At 38.5% G+C, this 20,584-nt stretch overlaps 1 protein-coding gene and 1 pseudogene across 1 annotated transcript; one reads left to right on the forward strand and one right to left on the reverse strand.

The window, feature by feature from the left end:
• Nucleotides 1-246: 246 nt before the first annotated feature.
• On the forward strand, nucleotides 247-4,416 carry Znf396 (zinc finger protein 396). Its single transcript, XM_076837193.1, has 3 exons — nucleotides 247-678; nucleotides 939-1,083; nucleotides 3,878-4,416. Exons 1-3 carry the CDS (start codon nucleotides 247-249, stop codon nucleotides 4,321-4,323), a joined length of 1,023 nt encoding a protein of 340 aa, XP_076693308.1. The 3' UTR covers nucleotides 4,324-4,416.
• Nucleotides 4,417-16,437: 12,021 nt separating this feature from the next.
• Nucleotides 16,438-17,658, reverse strand: LOC143382888 (lysocardiolipin acyltransferase 1-like; annotated as a pseudogene).
• Between the last annotated feature and the right edge of the window lie 2,926 nt (nucleotides 17,659-20,584).

The following is a 20,584-nucleotide window of genomic DNA, read 5'->3' on the forward strand; positions in this document are numbered from 1 at the left end:
AGTCTTAACTCTTCAGTTCTCTAAGGAAGTATTCTTTGAAAGCATGGTTTATGTTGAGGTTAAGGTTGGTACTTTCTTGCAGCCTTATACTCTAATCTTAGTTGTTTGGTTCTGAGAAGCATTTATCTTTTTTCTTTCTTTCTTTCTTTTTTTTCTCTTTTTTAGTTGTATTTAAGAAGTGTCCATAAGGAGAGTACTGCCTCCTTGAGGGGAGAGCCTAGCAGTCCTGCGCCATTGCCAGTCAACATGTCTGCAAAATCGAGAGAGTTGTCAATGTGCCTCCCACAAAATCCACAGGAGCCCAACAGGATTTTAATAGTGAAGATGGAAGAGGAAGAACAGGCCTGTAATCAGAACTCCAGACTCCACTGGAGCAACTGCTATAGCAGAGACCTTTCGCCAGAGACCTTTCGCCAGCGGTTCAGGCAGTTTGCCTATGAGGATTCACCCGGGCCCAAGGAGGCTCTGAGCCAGCTCCGGGAACTTTGTCATCAGTGGCTAAGGCCAGAGGAGCACACCAAGGAGCAGATCCTAGAATTGCTGGTGCTGGAGCAGTTCCTGGCCATCCTGCCTAAGGAGCTGCAAGCCTGGGTGCACCTGCACCCACCAGAGAATGGAGAGGAAGCTGTGACTCTGCTGGAGGATGTGGAGAGAGAGGTTCATCAGCCAGCTGAGCAGGTAAGAAGGGCACCTGCTGGGGCATGACTGTGGCAGGTCATGGGGAGGGGTGTGCTATCAAATCCTGTTCCCACTTAACACAACTGGAGGTGCTGGAGGTATGGGCTATGAAATGTATTCCTGTATATCTCAGGAAATAGGATGTCTGCACATTTTCCCTCCCTTTTCTTGTGTCCAGGGTACTTTCTTCTGTATTATTTTATCTCCAAGTCCCTATCCAATGCACTTCTCCAGCCTCAATTATACCTAACTCTTCCCAGGTCTTTTTTGGACAAAGAAAGGACAGAACTGCAGAGAAGGTGGCACCTTGGGAAATCACTGAGGACTTAGCAAGCAGTCAGCTCAAGCCTTTGAAGAAGCAGTTCCAGTGGGCACCGTGGGAGCTACACTCCTTAGGACGTCATGGTGAGGGCGCAGGGGGCAGGACTTAGCTCATGGTGGGGATGAAGGGGGCCTAGCCTACCAAATACAGTTGGCTGCTTTATTAAAGAGGTCCCAAATCTCTTGTCTCATCCTCACAGTGGGAATTTCCGATTATTTGTCCTGTTCAATGAACAGTCTTGGTATTTGGGTTTTGTTTCTTTTTTATAGATTTTTAGAAAATCTTTAATTATAAAATCCTTAAATCAACTCCATCAGGATTTTCAAACTTTTTTAAAGCATGACATGACCTTTTCTCATATGAAATTTTACATGGAATTCCATTATATAAACCAGAGGAAAACACAGCTACTTTGTCTGAAGCAGGAGTGGGCAGTCTCAGCCCACAAGACCTCCAGATCAGCCTCATTCTCATCTTTTCCCTTCAGGAGGCCTCTGAGGCCCTTCTGTGGAACTTCAAGGTACGCAGCGTAGCCGGTAAACTGTCTCATCAATTTCTGTGTAACTGCTTGCTTAGTTACTTGTGGGAGTTGCCCACAGTACTCCTGAGATGACTTGGCTCTGTCACAGCTCTGAATATATTTCTCTGTTCCTTCACATCCTAACTGGCTTCTTTTGCTCTTTGCATCAGTTTTTACAAAAACGCTCCAAACTGGCTGACATAGCAATCTGTTCTTCCATTGCAGAAACTTAAAAAATGAGTGTTACGGAAAGAAAACAAAGCAGAATAAGGGGGTTGAATGCCAGAGATCAAGAGAGAAATCCCATTTGGGAAGGATTGCTACACACACACACACACACACACACACACACACTGCTTCATATTCCAGAAGTGGTTGATCAGCTAAGCAAAGTTAGGTTTTTTTCCAAGGAAGTTTTCATAAGAAACTACAGGAAAATGAAAATATAGAAATTTAGAGAGAGATTTACTTTTGCTTGGCACTTAACACCCCTAGTCTCAAAATCATCTTGGCTTAACCAAGAAGATTAATTGTTGGAAAAAAGTGAAAGTCTTTCCATACTCCACTAAGAGTAGGAGGGAAAACATCCCCTTCTGTTATGGTGGGAACTACAGAAGTGATCATCCTCAAAGCCAAGGCCTGTGCTCCTGGTATTGTTAAGGACCATGTTCCTCCTGTGAATGTCCTCACAGGGACCTTTTCTGCATTTTTATAAAAATTTGAAGCAGCCAAAGACCCTAGGATTTTGCAATACAAAGCACACAGAACCAGGACAGGATAACAACCATTGCTCAAAGCCACAGCATGATTTCAGTGGTGTGGTACTGAATCATGTTTTATCAGGGCTTCTACAGATGACCTGTGTCTCAGTACTCTAAAGTGCTAACTTTGCCAATATTTTGATAGTAGTGACTAAACTTTGAGGTCACTTTATAATGTGAGCTATCAAAAATGAATATGAAACAAAATCTTTACAACTTATAAAATGGTAATTATAAATGAATTATAAACATGTAATTATAAATAAACATGTAATTTGTGAACAAATGCAAGAAATAATTAAATTCATTTTGTAATAACTATATGTAGACCCATTTTAAGTTAATTCTAAAGATTAAAAAGCACTCATAATTCTCTTAGCAAGTATCATACACAGTACTAACATCTTTTCTCCCCCAAATCACTTTGTTATTCTTTTGATTAGGCCTTGAGAGGACCTACAGAATCACTTATCATCAGTCCCTCTCTGTTTTATAATTATTTCAGATGAAGGAACCTCCTGCTGTCACAGTTATCCCAGCCAAGTCATGTCCTCAGCCATTCCTCAAATTGCCCTGCTTTGTTTTTGCAGATTAATTTTAATGGCCATCTGTGTTCAGCTTCCATTAAAATGCTACCCTGAGGATTGATGAAGTGATCCTTCAGTGAATACTCAAAAGTTGCTATTCTGTATAATAAGTTCTAGAGCTTCAGGCAACCTGAGTCAGAAGGTACTCTGCATTGAGCCATATTTGAGTGGCTGCAGCCCCTAAGCATATTTTTATAGATATTAAATGCAATATAAAATAATATAGGAAACTGGGCTGAGGTTGTAGCTCAGTGGTAGAGTGCTTGCCTAGCATGCATGAGGCAATGGGTTCGATCCTTAGCATCACATGCAAATATAAAAAATAAAGGTATAAAAATACAGGAAACTGAGCTATTCAACCAGTACTAAAAATATATATACAGGAGAGGTTTTCATAGATGGGTATTCTGTGTTGCCCTTTATCTTTTAAGGTGCCAATTTTCTTAGTCTCCCTTTTTTGCCTAAATTTTATTTTCTGACTTCATTTTCCATATTTCTTTTTTGATCCCTTGGCTTTCTTCAGCTCATTTCTTAATTATTGATTCATTCATCATTACTAAGCTTTTGTTTATCAATGCTCTTATACTAAATCTTGTTTATTACTCATATTTGACTCCTCTCTTTCCAGTTGCTCTTCTTCTCTAACAGTGCTTTATCTTTTAGGCCCTTTCTTTTCTCCCAGTCTTTCCTCAATCTCTGACATATCTTTTTACCCCTACTCATGATTCTCTGTTTTCCATGGAGCTTTCCATCTTTACATTTGGATACCTTTTTCTTTGCCTTATGATCTCAATATCTTATATTACCCTCTGCATCCTCCACATTGTGATGTTCACAAACATCCTTGCTAATAATTCATTTATTTTTTCATTTGGATCATTCTTTTTTTTATTTTTTTTAATTTTTTTTTATTGTTGGTTGTTCAAAACATTACTCATTTGGATCATTCTTTTCCCTTTCTTTCTGAACAGAAAACTGGTGACATTTACTTTTCTGTTTATTATTTCAGATGCAGACACCAAAACTACAAATGTAAAATCTGCTTCAAGGCAGAAGACTTCCTCAGGCATGGGGCTGTGTGCTAATACCCTTCATCTGAGTGCCTCCCAGAGTTTCCTATCTAGAGGAACCTGGGAACAAGGTGGCAGGTTTGAAAGAAAACAGGGAAACCTCTCTCGCAAAAAGCAACACAAGTGTGAAGAATGTGGCAAAATCTTTAGTCAGAGCTCTGCCCTTATTTTACATCAAAGAATCCACAGTGGAGAGAAGCCTTATGCATGTGATGAGTGTGCAAAGGCTTTCAGCCGGAGTGCAATTCTGATTCAGCATAGAAGAATCCATACTGGGGAAAAACCCTTCAAGTGCCATGAATGTGGCAAGGCCTTTAGTCAAAGTTCAAATCTTTTCAGACATAGAAAAAGACACACTAGAGAAAAAGTCCCATTAGTATCATGAGGGAATCAAAGCACATGGAGCTTTTACAGATAAGACCCGACCCAAGTAACAAACACGCCTTTAGTATAAATCAGTGGTTTTAGTGGGCACCAGTTTCCTTTCAAGGGTTATAAAAGTCATGGGAAAGGATGTAGAATATCTCATGTCAGCATTATTTGCTTTTCTGCTTATCAGTGCAGGTCAGTTTAAATGTTTGAGATTACAAAGCTTAATTCAGAGTTTCATCCTTAAGCAGCCCTTGAAAAGACGTCTTCAGATGTATTTTACTATTTCCATTATCAACCTAAATGATGAACTAGTGTATTTCCTTTTTAGACAATTTTTTTCCCTTTTGAGAAGGAATGTGTTACTCAGTTTAAAAATAGATATTGTCCTGTGTTTCGTAGATTAATCACTAGAATTCTGAAGACCCAAAATTCAACGGCTCTTTAAAATTTTTCCAATTTGGTCTTCTGTTACCAGATTTACACTATGAGAGCAGGATTGAGGAGGCCTGTTATGGTTTGGGTCTTAAATGTCCCCCAAAGGTTCATGTAGGAAAACTTGGCCCCTGGCTGATGATGCTCTGGGAAGGCTGTGGAACCTATAGGAGGTGGAGCCTAAATGAAGCATGCTGGACTACTGGGGTAGTGCCCTTGAAGGGTACATTGGAATCCGGGCCCCTTTCTCTCTCTTTGCTTCCTGGCTGCCATAAGGTAAGCTGCCTCCTCCTCGATGAGCTCTGCACTGTGAGAGGGACTATCTTGTCACAGGCCCAAGGACAACAGAGCCAAGCAATCATGGACTGAAACCATAAGTCAAAATAAATCTTTCCTCCTTTTAAGTTGATTTTTCTGGGGTATTTTGTCACAGTGATGGAAAGCTGACTAATGTAAAATTAGTACTGAGAAGTGGGGTCATTGCTGTAACTACACCTGACAGTGTAAAATGAGTTTGTGAGAGGAGTTTGGAAATGTCTGGAGGGGCAGACTAGAAAAACCCTATAGTGCTGTAAGTGGAGCTTAATAGAGACTGATGGGTAAGCAGAAGACCGGTTTCTGTAGGAATACAGACAGTAAAGGTTGTGCTAATGAAGCTTTGGCTGGAAATGAGGACTCCATTAGGAATTTAACTAGCAGCTATTCTTGTTACAATTTAAGCAAAGAACTTCTCTACATTTTGGCCATGCTCTCAGACTACAGAGACTGGATTTAAAGGTAATGGACTAATTACTAATTAACTCCCAAGTTTTCAATTCTGCAAATATTTCAGTGACATAGGTGTATTAAAATAGGTTGGAAATCAAATCTGAAATTTATATATCCTTTCTTGTCAATGAGAAAAAAATACAGATAGTCCTATAAATAGGACACTGGGACAATATAGTATCTTTTTCGTATATGTACACAACTCTATAAATAGGACATTGGGCACATATTACATAATGTACAAAGAACTAACTTTCAACAGTTAATTTTTGGTGGAAAGGAGCAAAGCACTTCAAACAAAGGGTTACATTACATTTTGGATAATATGTTGGTTTCCCAATACATGGTTTGTTTTTACATCATAGTTGTTCCTGCTTTTTGAGAATAATATGGCTTTTCTTGTTAAATCTGACATCATCTTGAACAGTAATAGGTCCAGAAGTATTATATTTTCTTCCTGATGGGTTCTCCTTCCATAATTTTAAGTATGATAAGCACATATCTCTTTGGGAATTCAACAAGCTTATGAAGTCTTTCTTATCTTTGTTCACAAATTTGATAATAATTTATGCACATATCAATTATTTAAGTGAAAAAAAGCCAATACCAATTTTTAACCTCTAATAAAACAAAATATAAACCTACCAATCATGTTTATCCACACCACCACTGAAATTATTACAGGTACACACTACCCTTGGTTGAGTCACACTGGCTCTATTCTCTTTTACTTTGTTGAACTTTGTCAACTTGTTCCACTGTATTTTAATTTATTCCAGTCATTTATTGTGTAACCATTTTACAATAAGAATTTCATTATTTGTATCAAATCTGAAATTATACAGCCTTCTTGCTTGTTTTATTCATTAGTGTTGTCAGTTTCAGAGGACACTGATTAGTCTGTTTCCCCTCATGGTGTATGTAGCTTGGAATCCAATATTTCAAAGGTATTTCAAGAAGTCATAAGCAGTGAATAAATTGTTGGAAAAAACAGGGTATGATTGTGAATTGTCTACCACTTCAAGTTTTCATAAAACTATCATACTCCCAGGCAAAATATGACTATTGGATTCTTCTCAAGTGCTTTTTCCACAATATTAGTCACAGTTATAGCAATATCCTGATTCTCCACACAGTACCCGGCATTTATACCAAATTTTTTGGACTTCCCTTTTAAACATTGTTTCAGTGGATTATGTCTATAATAGCTGATAATAATTTCATCCACTCTCTTTCTTTAAAGATACCCAATTTCATGCATGACTTTGGAATCACACTTATTAAAGAACAAATTTTAAAAAGAAGTTAAATACTTCACAACGAGATAATAGGAAAGATGCCTTGAGGACATCTCAGAAATCATCAAGATCCCACCCATTGCCAACTCAAAGACTTTTGTTAGAGAAGAGAACCCCAGAGCACTCTGCCATGCAGGGTTGTCTACAGAATTGTTTTCCAGGATTCCTTTTTCCAAGTTCAGCCATCAAGACACTCAGAGGCCACAGTAGCAAAGGTTCAAAATGGCCCTGGTGATGACACCATATGCTGGTGGCAGACTGTGGCATTATCCATGTGATGCTGGTTTTGCAGGCATGCAGGAAGCAAGACTTTGGGAGGCATGAAGGCTTCTACTAAGATTGCAAAGGAAAGCCTGGGAAGCCAGGCAGTGTGTGATAGGATCAGAATCCCTGCAAGCAGCCTCTGTGAGGGTGAAGCCCAAGACATCATTGGAGACATTGGAGAATTGGAAATGCCAGGAACATGGAATGCCTGTTGAGACAAACTTCAGGCAATGAATGTAGCCATGTGGCCGGGTGTGGTGGCACATGCCTGTAATCCCAGTGGCTCTGGAGGCTGAGGCAGGAGGATCAAGAGTTCAAAGCCAGGACTGGGGTTGTGGCTCAGTGGTAGAGCACTCGCCTAGCACACATGAGGCACTGGGTTCGAACCTCAACACCACATAAAAATAAAGGTATTGTGTCCCCCTACAACTAAAAATATATATTTTAAAAAAGAAGAGTTCAAAGCCAGCCTTCATAATGGCAAGGTACTAAGCAACTCAGTGAGACCCTGTCTCTAAATAAAATACAAAAAAGGACTGGGGATGTAACTCAGTGATTAAGTGCCCCTGAATGCAAAAAGAAAAAAAAAAAGTATCCATGTGGATTATAGCTAGTGAAACAAAGAGGCAGGGCTTCCCTGTTTGAGGTCCACATCTTGCCACCATGGGTCCTTGGATGCTGGACACAGAGCTATAGGGTTTAATGTTTGCCTGCTAGGTTTTGTTCTTGTATTGGCCTAATTTCCCCTTGCTATTTTCCTAAACCTTCCTTTTGGAATGGGAATGCTTACCCTCTGCCATTATATTTTGGAAGAACATAACTTGTTTTTTGATTTTTTTTATGGGTGCCCACAGCTAAGGTTTTCCTTGAATGTCAGAGATACTTAGGACTTGGACTTTTGCATGTGTGCATGTATGTGGTATTGGGGATTGAAATCATGGTCTCACACTTCCTAGGTATGTCTCCACCACTGAGTTACATTCCCAGCTGAACCTCAACTTTTGAACAGTTCTGGAACTGTTGAGACTTTGGGGATTCTTGGAGATAGACTAAATACATTTTGCATTATGAGGTTAATATGAGATTTTGGGAGCCAGGGACAAATTGCTATGGTTTGGATCTGAAATTCTCCCAAAGGTCATGTACTAAAGGTTTGGTAACCAACTTAAGGAACTATTGAGGAATGGTGCAATCCTTAGGAGGTGGGGTAGTGAGGTCATGTGCCCTTGAAGGGCCTCTTCTCCCTCCCTTCCCTCTGCTTCCTAGCTGTCATGGTAGAGCAGCTTTGCTCTACCACATGCTCCCTGTCATGATGTTCTACTACCCAACAGAACTCAAATGATGGAGCCATATGATGATGGATTAAAACCATAGCCCAAAATAAGTTTTCCTTCCTTCCTTCCTTCCTTCCTTCCTTCCTTCCTTCCTTCCCTTCCTTCCCTTCCTTCCCTTCCTTCCCTTCCTTTCCTTCCTTTCCTTCCTTCCTTCCTTTTCTCTTTTCTTCTTTTCGGTACTGGGGATTGAACTCAGGGGGGCACTCAACCACTGAGTCACATTCCCAGGCCTATTTTGTATTTTATTTAGGATCAGGGTCTCACTGAGTTGCTAAGTGACTCGTCACTGCTGAGGCTGGCTTTGAACTTGCAATCCTCCTGCCTCAGCCTCCCGAGCCACTGGGATTACAGGCTTGCACTACAATGCCAGGCTTTATTTCTTTTAAGTGAATTATATCAGGCATTTTGTAACAGCAATGGAAAGCTGTCTAACCTAGGACCAAAAAGAAAATATATCTCAAAACTTTGGCTCAAGTTTCCAAAGTCATTTTTAAAGAGTAGATAAATAAAGGGATTTAATCTCTTATAAAGGCTTACAAGGGCCTACATACTGCTGATGATACTAAGTAATTTTCTGTGTTAGAAGAAATAGTCTCCTTTATTATGCAATTAAGAAATAACTCAATGGAAAATTAAGTTGCTGAGACTGGCTTTGTACAATCCTTTGTACAATCCTTTGTACAATTTGTGCAATCCTCCTGCATCAGCCTTCCAAGTCATTGGGATTATAGATGTGTGCCACCGCAATCAGCTAATGGAAATATTAATATGCGTATTAAAGGAGTGGCCTAACCTTAACCTAATAAATAGGGCCATTCTATGGGTGCTTATGTAAGATTGATGATCATCTTAATATAAAGAAAAGAGAGATATGAGGAATAAGACCATCCAAACAAGACTGATGCAGCACAAATGTTGGCAAGGACAGTGTGTGGCTGAGATATGGACCACAGCTTGCCTGGGAGGCGAGTCCTCAACAGCTGCTGAATCTCCTTCAGTGTTTTTTGTGTCTCCTTTCCTGGCATAAATCAGCTGTATACATATTTCAGGCATCATAAGACAGTCTTTATCTGGTAAGATAAGTTTCTACATACACTGTCATGAAATGAGATGCTTAATTTTGATGCTCTTGTATAAATGAAGAAATCACTGAAGTTCAATTTAAAGAATCTACTATGGGGACTGGAGATATGGCTCAGTTGGTAGAGTGCTTGTCTTGCCTGCACAAGGCCCTGGGTTCAAATCCCCAGCAACACCAAAAAAAAAAAAAAAATCCACTATAATTTTAAGATAGAACTGTGAGTTTTAAGGCATTTTTTGTATATATCATATGTAGGAGATGAGTACCTAGTTGTATATATCATATGTATGTATATATCATAAGATTAGTAGGGAAACAAGTAAATGCAAATTTTATTATATAATTTTCTGATAATGATTATTCTTTGTATTTCTAGTGAATATGTATTGGGTTTTGTGTATTATCAGATATTAAAAATTACTTGGGACTCATTCTCTTTGCAATCAAGAAAGGAATAAGCCTTTTATTATGCAACAAATACTTCAGAGATATATGTTTTGTGGATTGCTGCTTACTTGTGGAAAGAGTTTTTTAGATTCTACATGAATAATGTGGCAGGTTTTAAATCAAGTATTCTGAGAGAAGCATCTGTAATACTTTCAAAGATTGTATTCTCTTTATTGTAAATAATCTGAAATTAAACACCATAAGTAATGTAACTCATATTATCTAAGTATATGATAAATCTTTAGAGAATATTAATGGGCACTTGGAATCATTTTGCACTTGTATAAGTCTCTCCTAATAAGTAGATAGAACTAGTTTGTCTGAAAAGAAAATTACTATGACTTAGACTAAAGTTGATAAAGATTAGCATACTATTAGCATCCTCATTAGATTGATTCATTTTCGGGGATAATAAGTACTCCAAAATGAAATTGGCAATGTTTTACAAATATTACTTTACCTGGACCATTAATATTACCAATAATCCTAAGTTCTGTCTTTACTTCTCTTCTGTTGTCTTCAGAGACCAAGTCAGATGTTCATTACTTTTATTCATCTTTCTGTATCAGTTTAGAATGCTTGCAGATGCAAAATTCATCTTTGGTGGCTTAAACAGAAGTTTACAACCTGAAATTCAGAAGGTAATTTGCTGCTGGTTCTCAACAGCAGCGAGACAGTGATTGGTCTGATCCTTTTTGCTCTTCTCTCATGCTTATTTTCTTGGGTTTTAGAGCTGTCCAAGCTCCAGGAACTACATCTGGATTCAAGACAGGAAGAAGGAGGAGGTGCTGGTCATGCCCATATCTTTGATTAGGAGGAACAAAAGTTTCCAAGAAACCCTAGCAAATTCTGCTTATGTTTCTTTATTGCCTGTTCAGCCTCTAGAGGGAAAGCAACAGGGCCAAGGGGAATTTGGACTGAGACTCAGGTCAGGTCAGTTAGCAATATTAGCCACACTGACCCATGGATTCCTTCCTCTTTATAGGCAGATGACTATGCTTTTGACTATTGCATTATAGAAAAAATGATGAGAACCCTAACAATCTCCTGCCACTAAATTTTCCAACTTATTTATACTCCACCCATTTTTCCTCTCTCCTTTCTCTCAGGATAAAAGAGAGCTATCTCCTTTGATCCTTACCCTTCCTTCCCATGTATTTTAGTCACCTTTCCTGTTGCCATGACAAAGCCTAACAAGAACAATTTTAGAGAAGGAAAAGTTTATTTGGAGGCTCATGGTTTCAGAGGTCTCAGTCTGTGGACAACCAACTCCATTGCTCTGGGCACGAAGTGTGACAGAACATCATGGCAGAAGATAATAGTGGAGGAAAGTAGCTCAGGACATGGCCACCAGGAAGCAGGGAGTTTTCCTCTCACCAAGGACAAAATATATAACTCAAAGCTATATCCCAGTAACCCACCTACCCCAGCCACACCCTACCTGCCTATGGTAATACCACCCAGTTAATCCCTATCAGGGGATTAAATTAAGACTCTCACCCATTATTTTACCTCTAAAATTTTTTGCATTGTTTCACATATAAATTTTTGAAGGACACATCACAGCTAAACCATAACACGAGTCCATAGGGCTTTGGGTGCCACTGCTCATTCTCTCTCTTCTGCTTCTTTACCCACTGTCTTCCTTTAGAATCCATCACTTCAACATTTAAAAATGCTGTTGTGATCTCCCTCCAACTTAAACTTTTCCAGCATATATCTGCAAAATCAAGGTGGTAGCTAGTCTCTGAGTGAGGGGACACTTAAAGGTTCTTGATTTTGCCCTCTTCATATGCATTCATCTCTTTCTACCAGAATAATCTTTCTAAAGCACAAATGGTGCCATGTTCTTTCTTGCTTAAAAAAGTGGGTTTCCCACTGCTTTTAGGATAGAGTGAGACCTGCTTTATGAGTTTTTGAGGTTTTTAATGATCTGAATACAATGGCACTTACAATTTTCTCTCTTGCCATTGGCTTCTTTCATGCTACAGCTATTTTGAATGATCAGAAGTACTTCTCCTGACTCTGCACCTTTAATGTGTCTTTTTTGAACTTCTAGACAGCTTCCACATGTCATCACACCCCCTTGTATTCCTCATGTTCTCATTAAAGTGCCACTTCCTCCAGGAAGCCTTCCCTAACAGCCCAGGAGTAGGTTGAGGAACAGCACCACTCTGCTATGGATTCCATAGCAGTCTAATCTGGCTTTATATTTATCACATGAAAGAAAATATTTTTTAAATATTAAACTGTGAATATGGCCCCATGAAAGAGGAGGAAAATGAGGGAAGGAAGAAGTCATGAGGCAGCAAAAAGGAAAGTTTTAAATGCCCTCCTAGTCCTGGGAATAGGTGAAACAATAATGGGATCAGACAAAGGGATCCTTCAGAAATTGTGCAGAGGGTTGAGGGAGAACTTGAAAATAGGCAGGGTTGTTCTTACTTGCCATTGAGTGCATTGGGAGGACAAATGTTGAATAGGTTGCCTGTGCTCCAACACTGGATGTCTATAAAAATGGCAATGTAGTGTTAGACGAAGGGCCTCTACCAGGTTGGAAGAGGTATAGCAGCTTACTGTGCCCACTGGGGAACATAGAATAGGCTAGCTATATAGCTGGGGGAGTTGGAATAGTTGTGCAGAGTGAGCTTGTGGATCCTGTAGCTAAGAGCTGGCCACAACCAACTGTGTCTGAGCCAGAGCTTAGAGAGGATCTATAGGTCTTTCTAGAACAAAGTGTCAGGCAAATCAGCAAGAAAGGATACTGGCCCTCAGCCCAGTCCAAAAAACAGACCACTTGTGGCTGCTGTGGTGAGCAAACACCACAGCAGACCAGGTGGACAGCATCAATACCAGAGAAGATCCAATCCACAGCACTACCTCACCCTGAGGAATGAAGCCCTCTTCTCAAGCCTCCAGAGGGCAGGGAGAAGCAGAGACAGAAAGAGTCAAGATAGGAGTCAAACTCAAATGGACTGACTAATTTAATTCAACTCTTTCACTGCTGGAACCCTTAATAGAATAGAGATTCAAAAAGACAAACATTAATTATTTTAAAAAAAAGAAGCTACATTTTCCTTTGCATGTTTGAGAAGCAAACTTTATGTATAACTTTAGGCTATAAAGTTATACTTTATGTATAACTTTAGTCCTAAAAGGACACTCTGTTTCTGTTTCGGCCCCATTACTTATGCTTCTTGTAAGCATGAGTTGCCTCATTCACTGTTATTTCCCAAGCATCTGGTTTAGAACATAACCCATAATAGACACTCAAATGCTTGTGGAATAAAAATATTTGAAAATCATATATCTGATAAGGATTAATATTCAGAATATATGAAGAACTCCTTCAACTCAACAATAAAACCGACAATTTTTAAAATGGGCAAAGGACATAAATAGATATTTCTCCAAAAATATATACATAAAGGACTGATAAATGACCAGCACCAAATGAAAGATGCTCAACATCACTAATCTTTAAGGCAATGTAAATCAAAACCACAATCACACTCAGAAGGAAGGCTATTGTCAAAAATAAAAGAAAATACATGTTGGCTAGGATATGGAGAAATTGAATTTCTCTAGGATATGGAGAAATTGTAGTTCTTTTAAATTTGATGGAAATTTAAAATGGAGCAGCCACTGTAGAAAACAGTTGGTAGTTCCTCAAAATGTTAAACATAATTAACATATGATTCAGCAATTCTACCCCTAGATATACCCAAAAGAATTGAAAACAGAATCTTAAACATATACTAATACACCAATGTTCATAACAGCAGTACTCACAATACCCTAAAGAAACAAGCCAAATTCTCATCTGTGGATAAAGAGAAAAACAAAATGTATTATATGTGTATAGTGGGATATTATTTAGCCTTTAAAAAGAATGAAATTCTGAAAACATGTTACAATGAGGATGAACCTTGAAAACATGCTAAGTGAAATAAACTTGACAAGAAAAGACACATATGTGATTTCTCTCATATGAAGCATCTAGAATAGACAAATTCATAGAGACCTAAAGTAGAATGGGGTCACGACAGGCTGGACAGAAGGGAGAATGGGAGTTATTTAATGGATATAGAGTTTCTGATTAGGGTGATGAAAAAGTTCTTGAAATATATAACATTGTGAATGTAGTTAATACCACTGAATCATACACTTAAAAATTGTTAAAATGGGACTGGAAGTGTAGTTCAGTGATAAAATGCTTGTCTAGCATGCAGAAAGCTCTGGGCTCAATCCCTAGAACTAACAAAAAAAAAGGGGGAAGGGTTAAAATAATAAATTTTTTATTTAAAAATTGTTATTAGTACATTATAGTTACAAATACTATTGGGATTAATTCTGACCTAATTATACAAGCATGGAGTATAATTTATTCCAATTTAGTCCCCAGTACTTGTGCTTTCTCTCCTCTTTGCCCTCCCTCGTTCCCTTTCCTCCACTCTGCTGGTCTTTCTTCTATTTATTTACAGGGTTTTAAAAAAAATAGTACATTATAGATATACATAAAGGTGAAATTCACCATGGTATATTCATATTTGTGCATAGGATAGTCTGATCAGTTTCATTCTGCCATTCCTCCTTTTCCCATCCCTCCTCCCTTCTCCTCAATCCCTTTTATCTACTTCATTGATCTCTCTCCTATTTTTATGAAATTTCCCTCTTCTTTCCCCCCCTTATTTTGGTTCAGCTTCTGCATATGAGAGAAGACATTAGATCCTTGACATTCTGATTCTGGTTTATTTTACTTGGCATGATGCTCTCCAGTTCCATTCATTTAGCAGCAAATGCCATAGTTTCATTCTTCTTTATGACTGAGTAAAACTCCATTGTGTATATGTACCACATTTTTTAAAATCCATTCATCTGTTGACAGATGTCTGGGCTGCTTCTATAACTTGGTTATTGTGAATTACACTGCTATAAACATTGATGTGGCTGTATCCCTAGAATATGCTGATTTTAGATCTTTTGCATGTATACCAAGGAATGGGATAGCTGAGTCATATTGTGGTTCCATTCCTTGTTTTTTTGAGGAATATCCATACTGCTTTCCAGAGTGGTTGTACTAATTTGCAGACCCACCAAAAATGTATAAATTTACTTTCTCCCCCATATCCTCACCATATTTATTATTGTGTGTGTGTGTGTGTGTGTGTGTGTGTGTGTGTGTGTGGTAGTGGTGCCAAGAATTGAGCCCAGGGCCTGTGCATGCAAGGGAAGCACTCTACCAACTGAGCTATATCCCCAGCCCTATCATTTGTATTCTTGAGAACTTGTTTGGAGTTCTAGCAGGGGAGCTGCCCTCCTCTATTGGGGAAGTTCATCCTCTTCGATCAAGTGCACAGCTTTGGGAGGGATGCACATGGAGAGGTGAGGGACACAGCCTAACCAGCCAGATCAGCCCAATCAACCCTGGTGATCAATGGGGTGACAGATGTCACAGCCATATTGTCCTCACATCTTCATTTGTATTCTTGATAATTACCCTTCTGACTGGAGTAAGATGAAATTCCAATGTAGTTTTGGTTTGCAATTTCCTGATTGCTAGAGATGTTCAACATTTTTTTCATATATTTGTTGGCTACTTGTATTTATTCTTTTGAGTTAGGTTTTTTTGTGTGTGTGTGCGTGTATGTTAAGTTTTTTGAGTTCTTTGTATATTCTGGATACTAATCCCCTGACTGAAAAGTAGGTTTTCAAAGATTTTCTCCCATTCTGTAGGTTCTCTCCTCATGCTCTTGTTTCATTTTCTGTACAGCATTTTAATTTGATGACCACCTACTTATTAATTCTTTCACTTCTTGTGCTCTAGGAGTCTTGCTAAAGGAGTCAATTCCTGTGCCAATATGTTGGAGTATTGAGCCTACATTTTCTTCTAGCAATGGCAGAGTTTCTGGTCTGATTCCTATGGCTTGATCCACTTTGAGTTGATTTTTGTGTAAAGGGAGAGATAGGGGTCAGGTTTCATTTCTCTACACAGGGATATTCAGTTTTCCTAGTACTATTTCTCCAAGGTTTGTTTTTGGCACCTTGTCAAATATCGATGTGGATTTTTGTCTCTGTGTCTTCAATTCTATGCCACTGGTTTTCATGTCTGCTTTGGTGTCAATACCATGCTTTGTGTGTGTGTGTGTGTGTGTGTGTGTGTGTGTGTGGTGCTGGGGATTGAACCCAGGGTCCTGTGCATGTAAGGCAAGCACTCTACCAACTGAGCTATATCCCCAGCCCCCAATACCATGCTTTTTAGTATTACTATTATTATAGCTCTGATTGGTATAAGGTTTGATTATTGTGATGCCAGCAACATTACTCTTCTAGTTTAGGATTATTTGGCTATTCTGCATCTCTCATTCTTCCAAATGAATTTTAGAACTGTGTTTTTAGTTCTGTGAGGAATGCCACTGGTATTTTCATGGGAATTGCATTGAATATGTATAATGCTTTTAGTAATATGGATGAAGGTTCTTCTTGGACATACAACATATTTTATGTCAGTGGACATGAAAGTGGATTTTCTTGGGGGAAGTTCCCATGGAGGAGGCATCTCTCTGTTTGAGGAATGTTGTGATATGCCGCAGTGAGGTCAAGGATAGCATCAAGATTCTTACCTTCTCTTGGACGGTCTGCTACAAAAGCAAAGCCTGTAGCTCTTGGCTGTGAAACATATTTATATTTCTGAAGTCCATTATTTTTAGCAAAATCATTACTTTGAGCTTTGCTGTTTTCTGTGAAATCAATCCCTTCTAGGAATATGAAGAACTGAAGTAGTTCACGGATATCACAAAAATAATCAAGCATATCTTCAAAATGACTTTGTCATCCTTTCACTTGCTTTGATAAAGATATAGGCAGCAGTCTGCATGGCCCAACCAAAACCAGGAACATTTTTGAGACTAGCTTTAAGGCCAATTTTCTCCCAAATGAGGTAGCCATATCTCATCAGACAATTTCACAGGCACATCCAGTCCATTCTTGTCTGGTGGCTCATGATTGTAGGAGTTCTGTGTTTGGGATTGGGGTCTCTGATAAACTTTGTGATTGTGGCATGCTTGGTGACTAGGAAGTTTCTGTGAAAAGACACAGAATACCTGTCTTCTAAGGAGTTTCTGTGCAAAGACATGGAATGCCTGGCTGCTGGGAAACTCCTGTGCAAAAAATAGGATGCCTGGCTGCTATGGCAATGTTCTTCACAAAGAAACTATGTTGGAGCCTTATCAGTTTCGACCTTCCTCTCAGGCACACAGATCTTCAGAATATAGAATCTTGTAGGTATTCTGACAGTGAAATGTACAGGTCCCTCTGGTGAGCAAACTCCCAGGGGTGGGGAGGGGGGCTGTGTAACAGGCATTGTTTCCCACGCTTGGAATGCCCAGCAGTTTCTCCTTGAAGCTAGCAATATAACTATATAGGTGCAGTATCTAGTCACTATGGTAATGTCCTTAGAAAAAAGGGGGCTGTCTTAATCAGCCCTGACTGAGTATCTAGCACCTGGGATTAAAGGAATACTAAATAATAATATAGTCATGGTACTAACGAGTTATGTGATGTTTGAGATAAATAAACACGGCTGATTGGAGGGGCAGCCACTCTTTCTTTCCCTTTTCTGCCTCTGCATCTTATCTCTGTGTCTCCTTTTATTTTCCTTAGGTAATAACATTTCTTTCTCTGGGTACAAATGCATCACCTGTTTTAATCACTTTTACAACAAACATGGTCTCCAACAATGCCTCAAACTTTTATTTTTTTTATTTTTTGATACTGAGGACTTAACCCAGGAACGCTTAACCACTGAGCCACATCCCCAGCCCTTTTTTATATTTTATTTAGAGACAAGGTCTCAATGAGTTGCTTAGGGGCTCACAAAGTGCTGAGGCCAGCTTTTGAACTTTGATCCTTCTGCCCCAGACTACTGAGCTGCTGGGATTCCAGGTGTGGGCCACCTTGCCTAGCTAGGATCCTGCTTTTAGAAAATTTGTTTAGTAAATAGAAATCACTTTGTTAATGCTCGTGGGTAAGAAGCATCACATCTTATTTTTTCCTGAATATATATATATATATATATATATATATATATATATATATATATATATATATATATAAAAATTGCAAAAATCCAGAATGACCTAAAAGTCCTTCTGGGGTTGAATGGATAAGCAACTTTGGTACATATAAGTAGATAGTAATCAGCAATAAAATATTGATTCATACAATAAAGATAATTCTCAAAAGCACTGTGCTGAATAAAAGAAACTAGTCTTAAAAGAGATTTCATACTTTATGATTCCATTTCTATTACATCTGGACAAGTCAAAACTATTGTGATAGATAGCAAATCAATGGCTGGCATGGGTTAGGGATATAGGAAAGGTGTGAATACCCTAAGCAGATATCCTTTCTAGAGTTTTATAGAGAAGGAACTATTTTGCATCATTGATAGTTTCATAATTCTATGTATGTCTTAAAACTCATAGAACTAGATGCCAAACACACACACACACACACACACACACACACACACCAAATTTACTATATGTTATCTTTTTAAAAGAGCAAAATTCCACAAAGAAAACAAACAAAGCTAAAAGTTAATTCTATACAGACCGATAAAGTTTATAAATCTTAAGCAAAGCTGATCAAGAAAGGGAAACCAGAAACTACAGAAATTGCCAATTTCAGGAACAAATGAGGGAGCACACTATTGGTCTTACAGACATTAAAAGGATATTAAGGAAATGTGAACAACTTTATACCAACAACTTTGACAGCTTAAATGAATTGGATAACTTTTTAGGAAGAAGAGAACTACTTCCTCATACATTTCATTGACTAGAACGAAATAATATGGCTGTTCTTAGCTGTCAGGAAGGCAAAATGGAAAAGCAAAAGGAAAAAGGATGGTTACGAATATCTTAACTTAATCACAGTTGTTGCCTATGGCTGGGCATATTATTGCCTGCCTGCATAAGTCCCAAATATCAGGGTGTCCTAGAAGTAAGGAGGTGGGCTTTATGTGGGAAACTAATGTCTGCCAGTGTCGGGTTTTCAAATCACTTGTAATCCAAAGATTCCTGGCATCACTGCACTTATTGGCTCAAATGGAAGACTGTTATGGAAACTGCACTCAGCAAAAGACCAAGCACAACTAGGAGGGTTGGAGAACCCAGGCTTATTTATATCCCATTGGACCCAGATGAGCTAGTGCTCTGAAGTTCTGGGCCTTGAGCTAGGTCACATGGGCTCTTTATAGGAAATTCGGCATCATTCCTTAACCATTACAACAATGGTAGGTTATAATTCTTGACTTTCATGATGAAGGATCTTATGAAGAAATTTTACGATAAGTAGTTCACAGGTGCAGGACAGAGACAGTAAAACATTTGTGTTATCATGAAGTGTCCTTTTCCACAGGCCACAATAACTAAAGATGGCTTGAGTTTATCTCCCTAAGATAGATATAGATATAGATATTTTAAAAGAGGACCCTATTTTCCCAGGGTATTCTCTTTTTTAAAATATTTATTTTTTAGATGTAGATGGACACAACACAATGCCTTTATTTTTTTTATGTGGTGCTGAGGATCAAACCCAGGTCCCGCCCATGCTAGGGGAGCGCTCCACCACTGAGCCACAATCCCAGCCCAAAAGCTATATTTCTAAAAACTAAAGTTACAGTTTAGACAGCAGTTAACTGTCATGGTGACTTAAAATTTATAAATTTATACTATCATAAATTAATTTATAATAGTAATTAATTGAGGTAGCTACACTCCTAAAAGGTTTACAAAGCTTAAAGAAACTTCACAGGTATCCTTTGTCTCTGGTCTTGAAGCTTGTCACAGGGATGTTTATATATCAAGAGAGAGTCCTCAGGCTTCCTACCCATAGCTATTTACAACCCAATAAATAAGGACCTAAGGTTAACTAGGTTCCCTGCAGAGAAGCTGGCTTAGGGTTGGGAGAGAAATTAACCCTTTCCCCAGGCACTGATTCTTTATTATAATGTTCATATAATTCCATTTATAATCAGGTTTGGTTTCTCTACCACAAGAGTACTTAAAATGCCCAGCTGAATAAGAGTTCCAAATTAATTTTTAGAGAAAAGCCAAGGAAAGATTGTTTTAGGTAGAATCTGATAACACCAAACCAGGAGGTCTGTGCTTTCCTAACAATGGGAAGACTTTTCTTGTTTCCCACTATCTCAGGGTGTCTGCCTTTTCTGGGCATAATAACTCATATAAAAGCACCCTTGGTGGTATTCTGTTCTTCTCTATTGTCACACTTCTACACTGCCTTATAGATATTTGTTTTCTTGTCTATCTCCTGAACAAGATGGTCATGTTCAAAGAAAGAATCATAACTCATTTTCTTTATTTCTAACTCTCTGGCAACCAGGTAGTATCTGTCTTTTTTGTTTGTTTATCATTAATGAATGAATGAGATGTTTGGTATCAAGACCTGGCAAGGTTAAAAGTTTTAGTGGTAAAAAAATGAGCATTTTTAGACTTAGATTATTATATAGACAATGGAAGCAAAAGTAGTCAAAGGTGCCAGTCCTCCCTGAGCTTCTGTCTCATGAACTCAAACGATGACAGCAAAATAAAGGGGGCAAAATGAGTTATGGAAATTTTTTTAAATATT

This window comes from Callospermophilus lateralis, chromosome 17 (genome assembly GCF_048772815.1).
Source record: "Callospermophilus lateralis isolate mCalLat2 chromosome 17, mCalLat2.hap1, whole genome shotgun sequence".
NCBI lineage: Eukaryota > Metazoa > Chordata > Mammalia > Rodentia > Sciuridae > Callospermophilus > Callospermophilus lateralis.